Genomic DNA, 18,806 nt, shown 5'->3' with positions numbered 1-18,806 from the left:
ATTGAATCTTTGGAACCAAATAGTGGTGTAACACTCTGTGCCACAAGAGAAAGAAGAGATGTCTCATCCTTGGACCATTGTGGTCTTAAGTGTGGATTTCTTTTATGCGTCACTCATGGGTTTCATGTGAAATTATCCAGGAAGTTAGCTTCCATAGAATGTAGATGTTTATATCCTAGAAATGTTGAGAATTCACCATTGCAGTTATTATTTTTGTGCCTAGAAAGAGCCTCACAAACTGTGGGCTGGGTACAATGAGAAGGTAGTTTGTCCAAAACCACTACTGAAAACTGTGGTTCAATAAAACTTAATGAATGGCCTACTGTACTTCAGGAGAGTATTATGTCCTTTCCATCATACTGGTACATTCTTTTGGGACCATATGAATGTGCGAATGTCTGTGACGTAGTCGTACCATTCCATCTTCCTCCTTTCCTCCTTTTATCTTCTCTTTGGATTATATTATATATACAGTCAGCCCTTCTTATACACAGATTTTTTATACACGGATTCAAGCATACATGGTTTGAAAATGTTCCAAAAAAGTATAAATTTACCTTGATTATCCATTTTTCATAAGGGACACCATTTTGCTATGTCATATTAAATGGGACTTGAGCATACACGGATTTTGTTATACACGGAGGATCTTGGAACCAAACCCCAGCGTATAACAAGGGTCCACTGTACATATATAATATATATGTTTATATATAAACATATGTAATCTAAACATTGTTTTAAAATGAGCCGGAAGTTGATAGTTTATTAAGATTTGTACAAAACAAATTAGTTTATGCGAGTGAGTAAAGCCCTCTACTGCAGATGACAGCAATGTCCATTCTACAGTCAATCTAACCAGACTAACAGCCATGAAGAATGGCATGAATAGAAACCAACCACAAAGAAAGAAGTTGAGTATGAGTAGAACTTAATATAGTATTGGGTTCTTGTTGTTGTGTGCCTTCAAGTCATCTTCCACTGGAGGCAACCGTAACGTGAACTTTAAGGTGACCAAAATGGTGAAGGGTCTGGAAACCATGTCTTATGAGGAGAGAATTAGGGAGCTGGGTATGTTTAGTCTGGAGACAAGACAGTTAAAAGGTGACATGATAGCCTTGTATAAGTATTTGAAGGGATGTCATATTGAGGATGAAGCCAGCTTGTTTTTGCTGCTCCAGATGATAGGACCTGGAACAATGGATGTAAGCTGTAGGAAAAGTGATTTCACCTCAACATTAGGAGGAATTTCCTAACAGTAAGACTGTTTGACAGTGGAACATACGCCCTCAGAGACCGGTGGAGTCTCCTTCTTTGGAGGTCTTTAAAAAGAGGCTGGATAGCCATCTGTTGGGGTGCTTTGATTGTAAATTCCTGCATGGCAGGGGGTTGGATTGGATGGCCCTAGGGGTCTCTTCCAACTCTATGAGTCTATGATATCACAGGGTTTTCTGAAGCAGAGAGAGTGTGACTTGTTCAAGGTCACCCATTGGGTTTCCAAGACTGAGCAAGGATTTGAACTCTGGTCTCCAGGGTCATAGTTCAACACTCAAATTACTATGCCACATTGGTTCTTGATTCCTAGCTTGACAATAATCCAGTTCTAAAATAATCTATCTAGAATCCTTGAAGTAGATGGTAACTATATCAAGAAAGTGATGAACTGTTGTTTGGCAAGTTGTTGCTGATTCGGAATCATTTGACAACTTGGTGTGAATAAGGAATGAATTCATTTACTATCAGAAGGAGTCCAGGGTGTGATCAGGGGTTAGGGTTTATTAAAATATTTATAAAACAAAACAAAACAAACAAGCTTCATTTATATACCGCTTCATACCGCCTAAGCAGTGTCTGAGAAGTTTACAACTGTAAGCTAATTTGTCCCTAACAATCTGGGTACTCATTTTAGCGACCTCCTCGGAAGGATGCAAGCCTGAGTCGAGTTTGAGCTCTTTTGCTGGTCTTGAACTCACAACCTTATGGTTTTGAGTGAGTGGCTGCAGTACAGGCATTTAACCACTGCGCCACCAGGGCTCCTTTCACAACAGAATATAATAAAAGGAGTTTGGGATTATGCATAATCTCAGTTGCTTTGCTCTATGTTTCACATTTAGCAGATGTATCAGAGGGCCATACTAGCTTGCCATTCCCTGGGAGGAAACTGGAAATAGCATGGTGAGAAAGGACAACACTTGTATATTGAAGACTGTTTCTTGGGTTATCTAATCAAACATGATTTAAGATATTCTTAGTGTCATCACTGTCAACCTTTCCTCTCTATGGGCTGGAGAGAAATAACACTACAAGAGATGCGCAATGCCTCTAAATGCACCTCCATCGCCAGTCTCCATCTGTCTACTTTGGCTCCTACTAGAGTAGAGACAACTGAAGCATATGTTTCCTAGGTCTTTCCTTTATATTGTCACTTATATGCATGAATATTGGGAATAAATTCTTGGATAAACATTGCTTCAGGGATGTTTTTGGACTCAGGCATTTAGAGCAGAGGGCCACAGCAGTAGTAATTCTCTCAGTCTTTCCTGTGTTTCTGTGAATGACAAATAGCTTTTGTAAAGTTTGTAGAAGAGTTGATCTGATCAGCGAGATCAAATGACATTGATGCAGTGTGCGAGTGTTTGTGTGTGCGTGTATGTGAATGGTTTCTACCAATGAATAGTTTTTTTTAAAAAAATAAAAATATAAAGGTCAGTCATATGGATTTCCCCCTCTTTAAAGGTAACAACCATTATTTTTTTTACCATGTACTAATGAGTGAGTTTACCCTTTCTGTTAATTGGCATCTAGGGTGTTGTTGTTTTTTTTTAATTAATAAGAGCTTTGATGATGGGCAAAAATGATTTGTTTTTTCAAAGCTAGATTTCTCGAGTTATATAGTAAGAAAACTGCTCTGGAGAATTGTTCTGCTGTCGTCAAGATAAACCATTATTGGAGACTATGTTTTATTGCTGTGTATTGTCTTGGCTTTGTCTGGAAAATAACAAGTTAAGTCAAGTTGGATCAGCTTGTTAAGTGATAATAGTCCTGTGTGTTAATGGAGAGTTAGTGAAGTCTACAATATGTTGCAAATACCCTTGGATATTTATTGATTTGTGTGGCCATGCAATAATAGAAGAATAATTTGGCTCCCCACACTTTCATACACCATTTTGAATGTGTTCCAGATTCCCACAGAAATATCTCTTAGCGCCATCCTGAACATTTGAAAGATTGTTCCTTGTGACCATCCAATGAATGAGACATCTCCTCAATCATAAAGTGGTTTAAACTGATGCCACAGAATGTTTCATAAAGCCAGGCCCTGTATGTATAGAATGTCTTTCAAAGGGTTACGTGGATATATTGGTTTCAGAATATGTTTTGATAACTCCTAAAATTATAGAAGATGTTAAGCAGAAGGTCCAGATGATTGTGTCAAATGAAAAGTGTCAACTAGCTTTCTAAAACAACTCTTTTCTATTCTAGAAGTAGAGACAGAACAGTGTAGAACAAGGATTGCTGTGTTGTGTGTGTAGAATGATGAGAAATGGAAAGAAAGTCCTGAAAGAAATGGTCAAGGAAGGGAGAGGAAGAAGTGTGCAATAACCAAGTCAGCACTTGATGTGCAAACTCTCTCACATTAACCCTGGGCATTTCATGTTTTAAGCATTGTTTAAAAATCCCAGGTAATAACAGACAAAATGTGCTTATTGGGATTTTCAAAGAAGCTTTGTTTCTCTTTGAATTGGAATGAGAGGTGGGTGTCTCATTTGATGTAGGTGCAATGGACAATTAATGCCAACTCTCATATCGATATTATTCTCACAACAAGCCAGAATTTCTTTTTTGATTTGTTTGGAAAAACAGACTTTATTGCAAACTATTTGGTTTCTTCGAAAAGATGTGGTTAGTTGAAGGCTTTAACATTCGACACATCTTTCTTTCATATTTGCCACCACCTTCCAACTTTCCACAGGGGGAAAAATCAACAATAAAGCAGGAAGAGACAAAACAAGGACAACAGATGCTGGTGGAAGTAGAGGTTGGGTAGAGAAATTATGGCGATGGTTAGTAGCAGGTGTTGCCAGCATCGGAGAGCACTAAGGAGACGTTGACAATGCTCGGTTTACCCGTGTTCCTGTCTACGGTCTTCTGCGTATTGTTGTAGGGCAGTGCCTCGTGTCCCACCACGCAAGTATAAGTGTCTCCAGCACTCCAGTCTTGCTCATTGATGTTCAGCATACTATAGGCAAAGTACTTCTCAGGTTGCTTGGACTCCTGAGAGGGTTGGCTGGTGAAGTATTGTAGAGTGTTCACTGGCTGATTGTTATGGAGCCATTTCACAAATATTCCTTTGGGGTAGAAACCTTTCACCAGGCAAGTAAGGGTGGCTAATTCCCGCAATGCTAGTTGGTCTGATGGTGGAGAAAGGACGTAGACCGATGGGGTGTACAAGGTGCCACCTGGATGGTAAAAGAAAGACGATAAGTAGAATATCAGATAAACATTCCATATAATTCTAAAGCATAATTTGTAATCTGCTCGATATATGGACTACCATAAATTTAAAGACAGGCAGGCAGATTTCATACCACAGTAGAAATATTCTAGTAACTGTACTGGGCAATTACAAACCGGTGAGTTAGCGATATCGAATATACCCTGACAGCTTCAGTGCTGCCATGACATAATATTCTCTAAGGGATAGATGGCATGTCTAGAATAAAAAAAGATATTACTGGTGACATGGTTTCACCTGTAAATGAGCCATTTCTGTCTCAAAGCACAGGAGCATGGGTTGGAAGGAACATGCTTCTGGACTGGTGTGAACTCACACAAAGGTGTCCAGAAACCAGTGATTCAGTGATGAAAATTAAGGTGGTTGGTTTGGAGATAGGAAAACTACGCTCATATTCATTGAAGCTCAGTGGTTGCCCTTCATGATGCCATAATTTCTTAGTGTGGTCTACACATATCTTATGTTCCAAAGCAGTTATCAAATGTTAAGTAAGAATGAAAGAGTTGTTGTTGTACTCCTGTCCTTCTGGTGACATAAAAAGGCATCTGTTGGGCCATTGTGGGAAGAACATGCTTCAGTCTAACTGAACATGGATCTCATTATGTTTTCAGATATTCATTAAGATATCACGACTGAAGCTCATTTGTCTTATCAGCTATTGATGTAATGGTACATGGAAAGAATTTTTTGAATCAAAGCACTTTGAATTCAGGTGAGATTCATTATGCTGAGGGGAGATTAAAATAACTGCGGAGCCTGTCAGATTTAGAGACCCCAATGCTGAATTATTTTAGAGGATGGTGTAAGCAGGCACTTACCATTCTCCTTTTTCAGTTGTTTTTCCACAGGTTTGGGCAATAGGCCTGGGAAAGAAACTTTGCAACTGAAAGTCTGACCACTGTTCCAGTCTGCTACACATATGGTGGCTGTAGCATCAATGGACTGCATGCCATTTTCTTGTTCGATAGGTTGATCAAATACAGTTTCCAGTGTTTTGTGATTCGATCCCTGTGTCCAGGTGACATTCAGTTCTGAAAGATCCTGCTCATAAGGTACGTTGGAGATTCTGCAGGTCAGTTTAGCTGAACCGGTCTGGTAAATATCAGCATAGGTTGGAGCAATAGTATCCACATAGGGTTCTGAATCCAGACAGCCAGAAACATCTGAATAATAAAAGAGGTTATATAAATATTCAGATCATTAATAAATAAGAAAATAGCACACACTGGCTCATCACATTCTACTGATGCTTAATATCCAACTTATTTTATGTTGGTTTCCAGCATCTAACATACAGTACTTAAGAATCTCCTGGCTTATAGACAACCAAAGCCTCTTAGTAGTTACTGCATGTTTGCTAAGTACTTACTCAATGTTATGTGTAATGTTGCTCTTAGATCAATGGGGAATCTCTGAACTTTATGTTCAGGAGTGAAGAGGCTCTAGAAGGAGGCACTTGAGAGTTTCTTAACAATTATGTAAGTTCCTTCTTTGGAGACCTATTGAAGTCTCAGCTTGTTAATCTTTCTAAAAAGCTGTTTGTTATGTGTGTGTGTTTTGAAAGGTACTAGGACAGAGTTTTTAGAACATACAATTGTGCTTTTTGTGTTTGTTTGATACATGTTTGAGGCAGAAAATTAGCACACAATGCAGACATGAATGTTCATATTTGGTTTAGAAGGATTTCTTTTTGAATGATAGATTTCACAAGAGTTATGCTATGCAGTAGTTTGTTGAATTCAACATTTTTGAAACTATGGTGTTTGTAAAACCTCGTATTAGGCTTTTTATTCCCCTTTTTCAAATTTGTTCTGTTAAAATATAATAATCTGAATCTCATTGTTGGTTCCAAATATAAGGGAACCATTGAATCAAATTCTAAATAACAGGTCATCACTTATATAAATCCCATTGATTAAATGGATCTACAGTCACCCCTCTGTTTTTGCAGGGGATCTGTTCCAGACCCCCCCCCCATGAAAATGGAGAATTGCCAATACTCAAGATCCATTGCCTTCAATGGTGGCGCACACACCTTTTTGTCCTCCTCCATTTGCCACCCACAAACGGAAGAAGGATGCATCTCCAAGTCCTTAAAAACAGAGGGGTGACGGTATTCTAGTTTAGAAAAGCAATTGGATTCAGGGCAGTAAAGCTATTTTAAACACAATAAGATTTTAGTGTGTAGTGGATCAGAACTGAAATAATAAGACTACTTGGTTACTCAGCAGGAAATTTCATCTTTCAGCGTGGTACTCCTGAAGACCTTCAGCAAGCACACACACACATATGATCTCTTGAAGTATCATAGGGTGCATCTACACTAGAAAAATGCAGTTAGACGTCATTTTATCTGCCATGGCTCCATCCTGGATAATCCTGGGACTGGTAGTTTTGTGAGGCACCAGCTGTCTTTAGACAAGTAAGGCTGAAAACTTTGTAAAACTACAAATTCCACGAGTCCATAGGATGGTGCTACAGCACTTAAAGTAGTGTCAAACTGCATTATTCCTACAGTGCAGATGCACCCATAATTTCTCTTACAGTCTGAAATAATATTTCACCTTACCTCCACAGCAAGCCCTCTTGCTGATATTCAAAATGTTGTCGTAGTTTGCATTTTGTACATGGCAGGAAAATTCCACGTCAGCCAGCCAATCCCTCCTAGTGACTACCAGTTCGCTTCTCATGCTGTAGCAGCTGTCCTGGCTGTTGGAGACTGGTTTGGTGGTGGTGACACCAGAGTCCCATGGCTTTCCATTCCTCAACCACCGGAGTGTGGTTTGCTGATTGCTAAGCCCAACAGCATCGCAGGTGATGGTGGCATTTAAGTAGCTGCTTGAGAATGCTTTAACGGGTGGTGCACGGATGGCCATGTCAGTTGGACAGATCTTAGGGGATCCTAGAGTTGGAATGAAAAATGCAAAAAGAAAAAAATATGGCAAGCAGGTTCAACACTTTGAAGGCAAAATGTAAATGTAGGAATTGAACTTATATTTATGTAGAGAGTTCAGCATGCTCAGATCTGTCTAGAAATCTACACTAACCAGTCTCACAAGATTACCCTCTAGCAGTTTGTGTGTCTGGTTCCAACTGGAGAAATAATTTTGCAGTCATGAAGCAAGGCATCTTTTGAGCTAAGACTAAGCAGGCTACAGATGCCAGAGCTGAGGCTCAGGCTCAGAATAAATGAAAGAGCCTTACTAAGCATGTGCAAAGTATATTTTCCCACACCACAGGAAAAGCAAATCCAATTTTTCCATTGATTGGAGTGGATTCCAGGGTACAGGATGTGGCTTCTAATAGGTTGAACTCCTATTTCTTTTTCTTTCAGAAATTTCGTGCCATCCTGTGCAGGAAAATGTTTAGGTCTGAACCAGAGTTCAGTAATAGTTCATTGTGTTAAGAAGATACAATTAAGCCTAGAACTTTAGTAAGTAATTAGTTATTGTGTGGAGTGTAGGTAGTCCATCTTGAAGGATGGTGTTTTGTATAGTAGTTCATATCATAATAAACCAGTTAGTTACTTAATTCTATCACAACAGTCAATATGCAAAGGGATCTTGTAGCACCTTTGACAGTAACTGTAAGAAAGAAACTGGTAGTATGAGCTTTTGTAGACATGAATCTACTTCCTCAAGTCTACAGACTCTCATGCTATCCATTTCTTTCTTTCAGTTAGTCTCAAAAGTGCTTCAAGAACCCTTTGCATATTGACTTTCCAGACTATTATGGCTATATCTTTGAATTCTACCACAACAGTGTTTGCCTACTTGTTTCTGAAATGTATCTTTGTTGGTATGGTCTTTTGGGAATGTTTCTGATTGAATGAGACAAATCAATTCACTTACGTGCAATGACTTGGATGACTTTGTTTCCAGACACATGGTCAGCCTTACAATAGAACGGGGAACGTCTCTTCCAGACATCGACTGGGACATTGGCCTGGGAGCTTGCTGTGAAGGTCCCAGAAGTGCCAGAAATGGAAGGGAATTTCTTGTGCTTGGAGGCTTCAATGCTGACATTGTTCTGATTGTCCCACGAGAATGTGATAGAGTCAGGCAGGAAATCCTTGGCCAAGCATCCGATTGCGATGTCTCCGCTGTCTGGGAAGCTCCCACAGAGAGGAATGAGGGGGAAAAGAGTAGGGGCAGTTGGGGATGCTGGGAGAGAAGAAAAACAAGAGGATGGAGGGTGTCTGGATGGGTTGGTTTTTTTCAAGAAGATGTTAAAATAATCAGCTGTGGCGGAACAACTGAAAGGAACTGAACCATGGCTTTGGTGAGTAAGAAAGACAAGACTATCGAAATGCAAATATGTATTTTTCCTTGTAATGAGTTAGCTTAATGCCATAGGAACAAACTCTTCTAGAACATGGCACATAACCTGAAAAAACACACACACTTAGTGCCAGTTTTCAAAGCATCATAGTACAATTTCAAAGTACAATTTTCAAAGAATCGTTGAATCACACAATCACAGGATTAGAAGGGACACCAAAGACCATATAGTTCTCAGCTAAAGCATCCCTGTGCAGTAGCCACCTAATCTGTTTCAGTCTTATGTTCTACATTTATGTGTAACCCTGCGGTTCTGTTTTTCATTTTATGTGTCAAAACTGATCTCCTGGGAACAAGTATAGCATGTCAAATGAGTTATGTCTTGTATAGGAGTCTGAACAATAACCTCTGGGCTTTGCAGCCTGGAACATAATTTGGTCTTGGCATCTTCTTTCTCAGTCTTGTACCTCTAATATAGGGATTTAAAAATAGTGGTCTCCATTATAAATAGCTATAAGAATTTTTCAGGAAATTCAAGTAAATTACTTAAGGAAAGTGCTGTCTAAATAGTTAAAATATGAGAATCTCAACCAGAGGAATTCAGTGACAAAGCTTTGGAATACTGGGATTTTTAGTTTTGTGAGATGTTTTGCCTTCTTTGTCAGAGAGCTCTGGTGCCACAACAAATTAAAAATCCCATGATTCCATAGGATGGAGCCATAGCAGCCATAGCGGTGACAACAATATTATTTCTGCAGTGCAGATTCGACCTTTTTCACAGTGTTTTTGTACCATTGCTGCTGAATATGATCTGTCAAATTTCTGAAAGAACTTTAGGTCAAATTTCCTAGAATATCTATTGAGGAAAGGATTGATTTACCCTCAATGAAGAAGAGGCAAAGACCACCCGAGAAGCAGTTTTATTGTATCATTTACCCAAAGGTTTTTTGGGTCAGAATCCATTGAGGGGATGACAGACAAAAGTTATACTTTTGAAAGAGAGTTGTTTTTCTGAACTAATAATATTTTATGTGTGTGTGCAGCAAAGATATACATCAGATACTGATGTACACATGCATCCACACTTTTGTCATGCAACAGTTTCTCACTCAATTCTGCTTAAATCATCCTAAAGCAGATGAAAGAACCCAAATTGCCTTTTTTAAAACTTAAAACTATTTTTAACAAGTCAGAAAAACAAACTTCAGAGATGTTTGAATGTCCAGCATCTTTCACCAGACTATCTTTCTCAGAGCATAAAAACTTCTTTGCTATTCCCACCCAAAGTTCTTTTTAAAGAAAAATAAAATCCTTTAAAAGCTTTAAAAACTACCAAAGTTCTCCTGTACTAGGTTGCCAGTTTAATATTTCTGGTATCAAAACTGGCAATTCCACATAATGGATACAATGGCATGGTTCAGAGGGGAACAGTAGAACTCCCCCTTGCCAGCTGAGCATTCTGTTTTAGAGCATCTCTAGCTTCTCTCTCACTGTGCTGTATACATTTATAGAACTCAATGCTGTTTTAAATAGATTGGGGCTGCTTCCTACTCATAGCTGTTGGTCTTACAGACTTGAAAAACACTTTACAGCACTGGGCTTCAAAACTTTCCTCTTAATTGTCAAAGCCACCAGTGAAGAAGACATCGATTTCTTCCCCAACTGAGTACTTGGATCCATAGAAACTGAAAACTTCCCTCATGCCCACACAAGCTAAAACACCAAATGAAACAATGGGCCCGAACAGGCAGGCCAAAACATAGCTGCTTCGGGCCACTTTGGAGGTATGCTGTTTGAATGACACATGTGTCTTAAAAGGCCAGAAGCTGTGAAAAAAACGTGCTCCAGTCCTTAGGACTGGAGTGTGGCTTTGACACAGTTTCTGGCCTCTTAGGACGCATGCAGCATTTAAATAGCATACTTCCAAAGTGACCCAAAGCAGCTTTATTTTGGCCTGTCTGTTTGGACCCAATAGAATTTTTCCCAAGCTAAGCATCAGGTTTTAGCAAGATCCAAGAGTTTTTCCACCACAGCTGTATGTGCTATAGATCTAAAACTTTTGCATGCATCTCAGCACAAAGATGGGCTTCCAAGTGATTTGGGAGTTGACAGTAGTTCCCCACATAATCCCCCAAATAATCACGGAGGGTGAAGCCATCTCGTTCTTCTCCCGCTAAGCGTCAAACTTTGGAAACACCCTAGTTGCTTTTCCACCTCACCGACTGATTTTAGGTCTTAAAAGACTACTTCTCTCCTACGTGCATAGAGTGATTTCACACAATCTAGTGCTCTTCTTTCCCCCTTCATTTCCAGGGGAAAGTCCGCCAGCTCATCCCTGCTCAGCAACCTTCCCTGTTGTTTCCAAAGCTGGAGCATCCCTTTAGCTGAGTTGCAGGCTGAGCAAGGCTCCAGCTAATCTCCTCGCCTTAGGTGTTGCTGCTACAGAGCTACAACAGGGACAGTTTGGTGAGGCTATGATTACCACTTACTCTCATGCTCTGGGTGAGCCAGAGGATACTTCAGAATTTATCTCTGTTCTTCCAATAACCACAGTGCATCAGAGAATAATCTGGATTTTCCACAGATGAGCCCTGGCTACTGAGATGCTGAGGTTGCTTGCTGGGCCCAGCTGTAGCTACTCTAAACTTGAAAGATTTGTAGTTCTAACAATTGAGCTGCTAGTTCCTGAGAAGCTAAAAATATGCCAGAAAACTTTCCCTGTTATTTTTGAAGCCAGCAACTCATCAGGGAGCCCTTTGAGCTGAGAAGCAGGCTTTAGGTCTGGATGCTCTCTCTTTGCCTCACCTATCATTGCTAGGAAGGGGAATAAACTCAGGATGGCAAAGCTCACATCCATCTCTGCTTACCTTAGGTCTCTGAGTAAGTCAGAGAGATGTCAAAAGCATGTCCCCTTTCTCCCTCAAGCCACAGGTCACCAGGGAACCCTCCAGCTTTTCCTTAGCTCAGTACCAGCTATGAGAAGCTCAAATTTCCTACAGACCCTCAGCTACAGCTGCTATACCTTCAATGCTAACTGAAGGGATTGCACATCCCAGCTGAGCGATGGGCCTTTGAATAGGTAGGAAGAGGCTAGGAACTCCTCTACCCCATGGCTCTCAAAGCCCAAGCTCCACAGGGAACCCTCTAGCAGTGATAACTGAAGGTTTTTGAGGTCCCACAGCTGAGTAGCTTGAGAGGCTTGGAACATATCTCCCCATGCCTCCCAGAGCTCCAGCTTGGCAGGGAACCCTCTAGCCTTCCCCTAACTCAGTACCAGCTATGAGAAGCTCAGGTTACCTGCTATCCCCCAGCTATAACTGCTATAGAACTGAAGGGTTTGCAGGTCCCACAGCTGAGTGGTGAGCTTCTGAGAAGCTAGGGAGAGACTGAGAACTCATCTCCCCACAGCTTGGCAGGGAAACCTTTAGAATTAAGATTCAATACCAGCTATGAGACTCTCAGTTGTCTGATGACCCTCAGCTATCGCTGCTATATCTTCAGTGCTAACGGAAAGGTTTGCAGGTCCCACAGTTGAGTGATGGGCTTCTGGGAAGCTAGGGAGAGGCTGAGAACTCCCTTTTTCATGGCTCCCAGAACACCAACTCATCAGGGAATCCACTAGCTTTTCCTTAACTCATTATCAGCTATGAGAAGTTCAGGTTGCCTGCAGACCCTCAGCTACAGTTGCTATACCTTCCATGCTAATGGAAGGGTTTCCAAATCCCACAGCTGAGCGGTGGGCATTTGAGAAGCTAGGGGGCGGCTGAAAACTCCTCTCTACATGACTCCCAAACCCCCAATTTGGCAGGGACTCCTCCAGCTTTTACTCAGCTCAGTACCAGCTATGAGAACCTCAAATTTCCTACAGACCTTCAGCTATAGCTGCTATACCTTCAATGCTAACTGAAGGGATTGCACTTCCCAGCTGAGCAATGGGCCTTTGAATAGCTAGGAACTCCTCTACCCCATGGCTCTCAAAGCCCAAGCTCCACAGGGAACTCTCTAGTAATGATAACTGAAGGTTTTTTAGGTCCCCCAGCTGATAACCTTGAGAGGCTGGGAACATATTTCCCCATGCCTCCCAAAGCCTCAGCTCGGCAGAGTATCCTCTAACCTTTCCTTAACTCATTACCAGCTATGAGAAGCCCAGGTTACCTGCTGGCCCCCAGCTATAGCTGCTATAGAACTGAAAGGTTTGCAGGTCCCACAGCTGAGTGGTGAGCTTGTGACAAGCTAGGGAAAGACCGAGAACTCCTCTCCGCACAGCCTGGCAGGGAACCCTTTAGCTGATACGTAGCTTTGGACCAGCTATGAGACTCTCAGTTGACTGATGACCCTCAGCTATAGCTGTTATATCTTCAGTGCTAATGAAGGGTTTGCAGGTCCCACAGCTGAGCGATGGGCTTTTGGGAAGCTAGGGAGAGGCTGAGAACACCCCTCTTCATGGCTCCCAGACCCCCAACTCAGCAGGGAACCCTCTAGCTTTTCCTTAACTCAGTATCAGCTATGGGAAGCTCAGGTTGCTTACAGACCCTCAGCTATATCTCACGGGTTTGCAGATCCCACAGCTGAGCAGTAGACTTCTGAGAGCTAGGGAGAGGCCAAGAATTCCCTTCCCATGGCTCTGACAGCCCTAGCTCAGCAGGGAACTCTCTAGCTTTTCCTTAGCTCAGTGTCAGCTATGAGAAGCTCAGGTTGCCTGCAGACCCTCAGCTACAGTTGCTATACCTTCCATGCTAATGGAAGGGTTTCCAAATCCCACAGCTGAGCGGTGGGCATCTGAGAAGCTAGGGGAAGGCTGGAAACTCCTCTCTACATGACCCCCAAACTCCCAATTTGGCAGGGAATCCTCCAGTTTTTTCTCAGCTCAGTATCAGCTATGAGAAGCTTAGGTTGCCTGCTGAACCTCAGCTATAGCTGCTATACCTTCTGTGCTAACTGAACAGTTTGCACACCCCACAGCTGAGTATGGGCCTTTGCATAGCTAGGGAGAGGCTAGGAACTCATCTACCCCATGGCTCTCAAAGCCCCAGCTCCACAGGGAACCCTCTAGCAGTGATAACTGAAGGTTTTTGAGGTCCTACAGCTGAGTAGCTTGAGAGGCTGGGAACATATCTCCCCATGCCTCCCACAGATCCAGCTCGGCAGGGAGCCCTCTAGCCTTTCCTTAACCCAGTACCAGCTATGAGAAGCTCAGGTTACCTGCTGGCCCCCAGCTATTACTGGTATAGAAGCGGTGGGCTTCTGAGAAGCTAGGAGAGACTGAGAACTCACCTCCCCACAGCTTAGTAGGGAATCCTCTAGCTGTTCCTCAGCTTAGTACCAGCTACGAGACTTTCAGTTGCCTGATCCCCCTCAGCTATAGCTGCAATATCTTCAGTCCTAATGGAGGGGTTTTCATTTTCCACAGCTGAGCGATGGGCTTCTGAGAAGCTAGGGGAAGGCCAAGAATTCCCTCCCCATGGCTCTGACAGCCCTAGCTTGGCAGGGAACTCTCTAGCTCTTCCTTAGCTCAGTACCAGCTATGAGAAGCTCAGGTTGCCTGCTGACCCTCAGCTATCGCTGCTATACATTCAGTGCTAATAGAAGGGTTTGCAGGTCCCACAGCTGAGTGATGGACTTCTGAGAAGCTAGGAAGAGGCTGAAAATTCCCTTCCCATGGCTTCCAAAGCCCAGCTTGGCAAGAATCCCTCCAGCCTTTCCTTAGCTCAGCACCAGCTATGAGAAGCTCAGGTTGATTGCTGATTCCCAGCTATAGCTGCTATAGAACTGAAGATTTTGCAGGTCCCACAGCTAAGCGGTGAGCCTCCAAGGAGTTAAGGAGAGACTTACAACTCTCCTTCTCATGGCCCCCAAAGCCCCAGCTTGGAAGATAACCCTCCCGTTTTGACTTAGTTCAGTGCCTGCTAGGAGAAGCTCAAGTTGCTTGCTGACACCCAGCTATAGCTGTTATACCTTCAGTATTATCTTTAGAGTTTCCAGGTCCCACATCTGAGTGATGGGCTTCTGAGAAGCTAGGGAGAGGCTGAGAACTCCTCTCCCCATGGCTGTTAAAGCCTAGCCCAGCAGGAACTCTCTTAGCTCAGTACCAGCTATGAGAAGCTCAGGTTGCTTGCTAACCCCCAGCTATAGCTGCTATACCTTCAGTGCTATCGCTAGGGTTTGAAGGTCCCAGCTGAGCAACGGGCTTCTGTATAGCTTGAGAGAAGCTGGGAACTCCCTTCTCCATGGCTTCCAGGGCCCCAGGTTAGCAGGGAGCCATCTAGCTTTTCCCTAGCTTTGGCTGCTTACTGACCTCTGCTGTAGTTACTACAGATGCTGGTGGGCTTCTGAGAAGCTGGGAAGATGCCAGATCAACCCCCTCCATCCATTTACTGTGGTAAAAGGCAGGGATAGGTAAGGCTGATGACGGCCTGAAGCTCTCCAAAGCTGAACCTTCATCTAGGGGCAATGGATCATCGGGGATCTCTCCAGCTTCTCCTAGATGAAAGTCCAGCTTTTGAGTGCTTTGGGCTATCTCCAACTTTGGCTGCCACTGCTATGGATCTGAAAGGCATGGATGCACCCCAGCTCTGTGCAAGGCTTTAGAAAAGCTAGAGGAGGATCAAGAGCTTCCTACATCAAGCTGAAAGCTGAAACTGAGCAAACTGACCCTCCACTCCCAAGGATGCTATGCTCCTAAATGAAGTGTTTAATGGGGAAGCTTGCTTTTTGCCAGGCTACTGATTCTAAGTAGGTCTAATTAACTACTCTGACACCTTAGAGTGGTCAGGCTTACATCTATCTATCTATCTATCTATCTATCTATCTATCTATCTATCTATCTAGCCATCCCTGCTAAATAACTGATCACTAGGCATCACATTCAGAGATAACCATAATATCAAACACATTAAAACAATTCCTTATATATTTAATTGTTCAACTAATTAATCAACACGGAGAAATCCAACACAACTGTTGCTTTCCTGGGCCTACTTAACATAAATTCAGATAATTCCTTTATTTCCCTGTCAAAATTCTTGAAACCTATCTGAATCTGAAACAACCAATCCAATTAAACCACAGAGAAAGAGAGACAATTCAGTGAAAAGCATGAAAAACTCACTAGAGAGAATTAAAAAAAAAATCTACCCCATGAAATAAAAAGATTAAAAGGCAAAGTTAAAATGGAAAAAGAAAGCATGTCATTTTGCCCACTGAGGACACTTAAAAATAGTTACCTAGGGCAAACTCCTTTACAGTTAATCAAAACCTGCCACCACAAATCCATATGATTTAAAGATTTATGCCTCTTTAATTCAAAAATCACTAGAATAGTGCAATAGTGGAAAACATTACTAAAATAAGACCATCTAATTTAATGTAATATATTCAAGATGTGTAATAATACAGTTGTCATTTTCTAAATTGCAGTAAAAAATGAAGAGACACATGACTAAAGAAATAAATCATTTTTTTCCCCTTACCAGTTAAATCTATGATTTCTAGATGGAAATGTGCACAAACCTCTAGAGCTCCAGATCCAAGTGCTTAAGGAACAGAAACTAGTTTTTTTCTTCTTCTTAAAGCAAAAACATGATTAATCTGGGTTAATTTGGGAGTGAAGAAAACAGATATCTTACAAGGGCAGGTGTTACTCTGTTGTTTTCGAAACATTCAGGGGCTATTTTCAACCATGCGGAATGGCTCTAGATACTGGAAAAGCTGTCAAGCAGAACAAGAGGTCCCAGAATAAACCTGAAACCGAGAAACGAATCTACAGACACCTGTTGCCTTCGTTGCTCGAGAACAGTCATATTTTCTGATCAGCCATTTTAGTTTTAACAAAAGGGGGGGAAACTACACCCATTAGAAAACCTTTATTGATTTCTATACTATATATTTTATATTTTGATACATATTGATGAGTACTTTATCCTGTTAGATTTTTAAAAAAATGTGTTTCAGAAATGAGATACTATCACCGAAATGCTTAATCTGTGAGTTCCCAGAACTTTACTTTAATGGCAGAGTTCACCCCAAAATAATAATAATAATAATAATAATAATAATAATAATAATGATAATAATATCATTTCTCTAAACATGAAAAATATTATTCTTTCATGTCTGAGAAACCCAAAGCAAAAGGGCAAGAGGCTAAAGCAGAAAGAATCAAGAAAGGTATATTTTTCAAAGAATCCATTAAAGACTAATCTCCTAAATTTACTGTTATGCAAGTTTCCTAAAATCTACTTCATCCAATGAAGTAGGTACAAGATTCTGGGTTGTATTAATTTATAGCCATATTGTATTTCAAGCAGACTTATTTACATCATTTGGGCAAACTAAAATACTATTATTTCATTTAATTTACTTTTAAGTATGACAAATCTGGATCCAGCCGTGGATCTGCTGTTTTTGGTGACCACAAACTAACTCAGTTTTCCGACAGACTATTTAAAGATACACAGCAGTAAGAAGGAAAGGTGGAATAAATGTTCAGATTGGTAGAACTCAATGAATGGATTAAAGAAATGAAAAATTTACTGTGGATAGCAAGTCAGACAAATAGTTGATAGATGGACATTGCATTAAAAACCCCACATTTCCTGAACAGTTGATTACTGTAAAAATGCAGTTTGATTTCTGCCCATATATTTTCAATTCACGAATAACAGTTGCAACAAAGAATAAGAAATCAAGAATGGACAAAAAGACCCTTTTCTGCTCAGTAAACATATAAAATATTTTGTCCTGCAATAAATAGATTCTCAAAATGCTTTAGAGACAGAGAAAAATGAAATAGTGGGAAACTGGTTTTCTTTGTAGAAGTCCATTTCCCACCAAAACAAGACATCAAACTCAATTCCCACAGTTTCAGTTCAAATTAATTTTGAATGGGAAGATAAATGATTTACCTGAAGTAACGGTGACCTGTGTTCCTTTTCCCCAATAGTCAAAGCCATAGTAACACACTAATGCAATTGTCTGGTGATACTATACAGATACTGAGACTACAAAGTGTTCTCTAGAGTTACTAGGGACGGGAGTAATATTAAGAAAAGATCTATAACTTAGAGTATCCCCTTTCTTTGTCCCCTCCTATAAAATCACTTTATGTCCCTTTAGATTATCATAGAATCAATGTAATAAAATTGCACTTTCCTGCACTTTCCAAATCTATGTATATTTTTCTCTATGGCACTCAAATCTTTCAGTAGAACACAATACAAAGACAGTTTTGTCAATGACAATCTTTCTGGATTCTTAAAAACTGAAAACGTTAACAGACAAAAATAATGACAATGATAGGGATTACAACATGTGGATGGCAGGGTAGTTTTGAATTCTGCTTTATGAAGCTATATAGGAGATTAAATGTTTCAGTTCCAGTGAATTGAAAGAAATTTGCCTTAAGATATCAATAATTACAAAGAAAATAATTCTAAATGGCGACATTAGAGAGGAAAGATTTTTTTTACCTGTTGTAATGGTGACCATGGTGCCTTTTCCCCAGACGTCAAACCAGTTATCACATTGGACCGGTTTAATGGGGACATGCAACAAGAACCTTATAAAATCTTATTAATTCACTGGCTAAATTGAATAACTTTTTTAGGCTGCACATCTAAGCACGTTTACTTAGGAGTAAACCCCATGGAATTCAATGGCACTGACTTCCAAGTAAACAGACTCTATAAGAAAGTTGACTTTGCAGTTTAAGATTATTTCACTTCTTGGGTAAGGAAAAAAAAAGTCTACTTCAGCTTCAAATCACAATCTCAAACACACAGAATGGACATCAGCTCCACTCAATGAGAGAGAAAAGATTTTTCAAGCAAGTGAGTTTGAGTTTGCGATTTGATAATTCTTTAAGAACGTAACAGGTGCCTTTCTGGGTCAGAACAACTGTCTTTCCAATCCAGAACTCTGTTTCCTAAAAGTGGACAGTCTGTGAAACTGAAATTGGACACCAATTAAATGAAACTGAACTCTCCTGAAATAATATTGTAACCCTCCTTTAG

At 40.8% G+C, this 18,806-nt stretch overlaps 1 protein-coding gene and 2 gene segments (V, D, J or C); all 3 read right to left on the bottom strand.

The window, feature by feature from the left end:
- The window catches only part of LOC149304180 (Ig gamma chain C region-like), a 67,398-nt gene that overhangs the window by 47,773 nt on the left and 819 nt on the right, over positions 1-18,806 (bottom strand).
- LOC149304181 (uncharacterized) overlaps positions 1-18,806 on the bottom strand; it is a 44,181-nt gene that overhangs the window by 25,193 nt on the left and 182 nt on the right. The window lies entirely within an intron of this gene.
- On the bottom strand, positions 3,842-18,307 carry LOC149304182 (Ig mu chain C region secreted form-like). The segment is given in 5 exon segments: positions 3,842-4,460; positions 5,335-5,679; positions 7,086-7,418; positions 8,368-8,679; positions 18,264-18,307. Coding segments are annotated over 5 exon segments (1,404 nt in total).

This window comes from Sceloporus occidentalis, unplaced genomic scaffold (assembly GCF_023333645.1).
Source record: "Sceloporus occidentalis isolate IW3139 unplaced genomic scaffold, rSceOcc1.0.p SCAF_14, whole genome shotgun sequence".
In the NCBI taxonomy this organism is placed as follows: Eukaryota; Metazoa; Chordata; class Lepidosauria; order Squamata; family Phrynosomatidae; genus Sceloporus; species Sceloporus occidentalis.
Note: the sequence above shows the minus strand (reverse complement) of the source record. Positions and strands in the feature narration are given on the sequence as shown.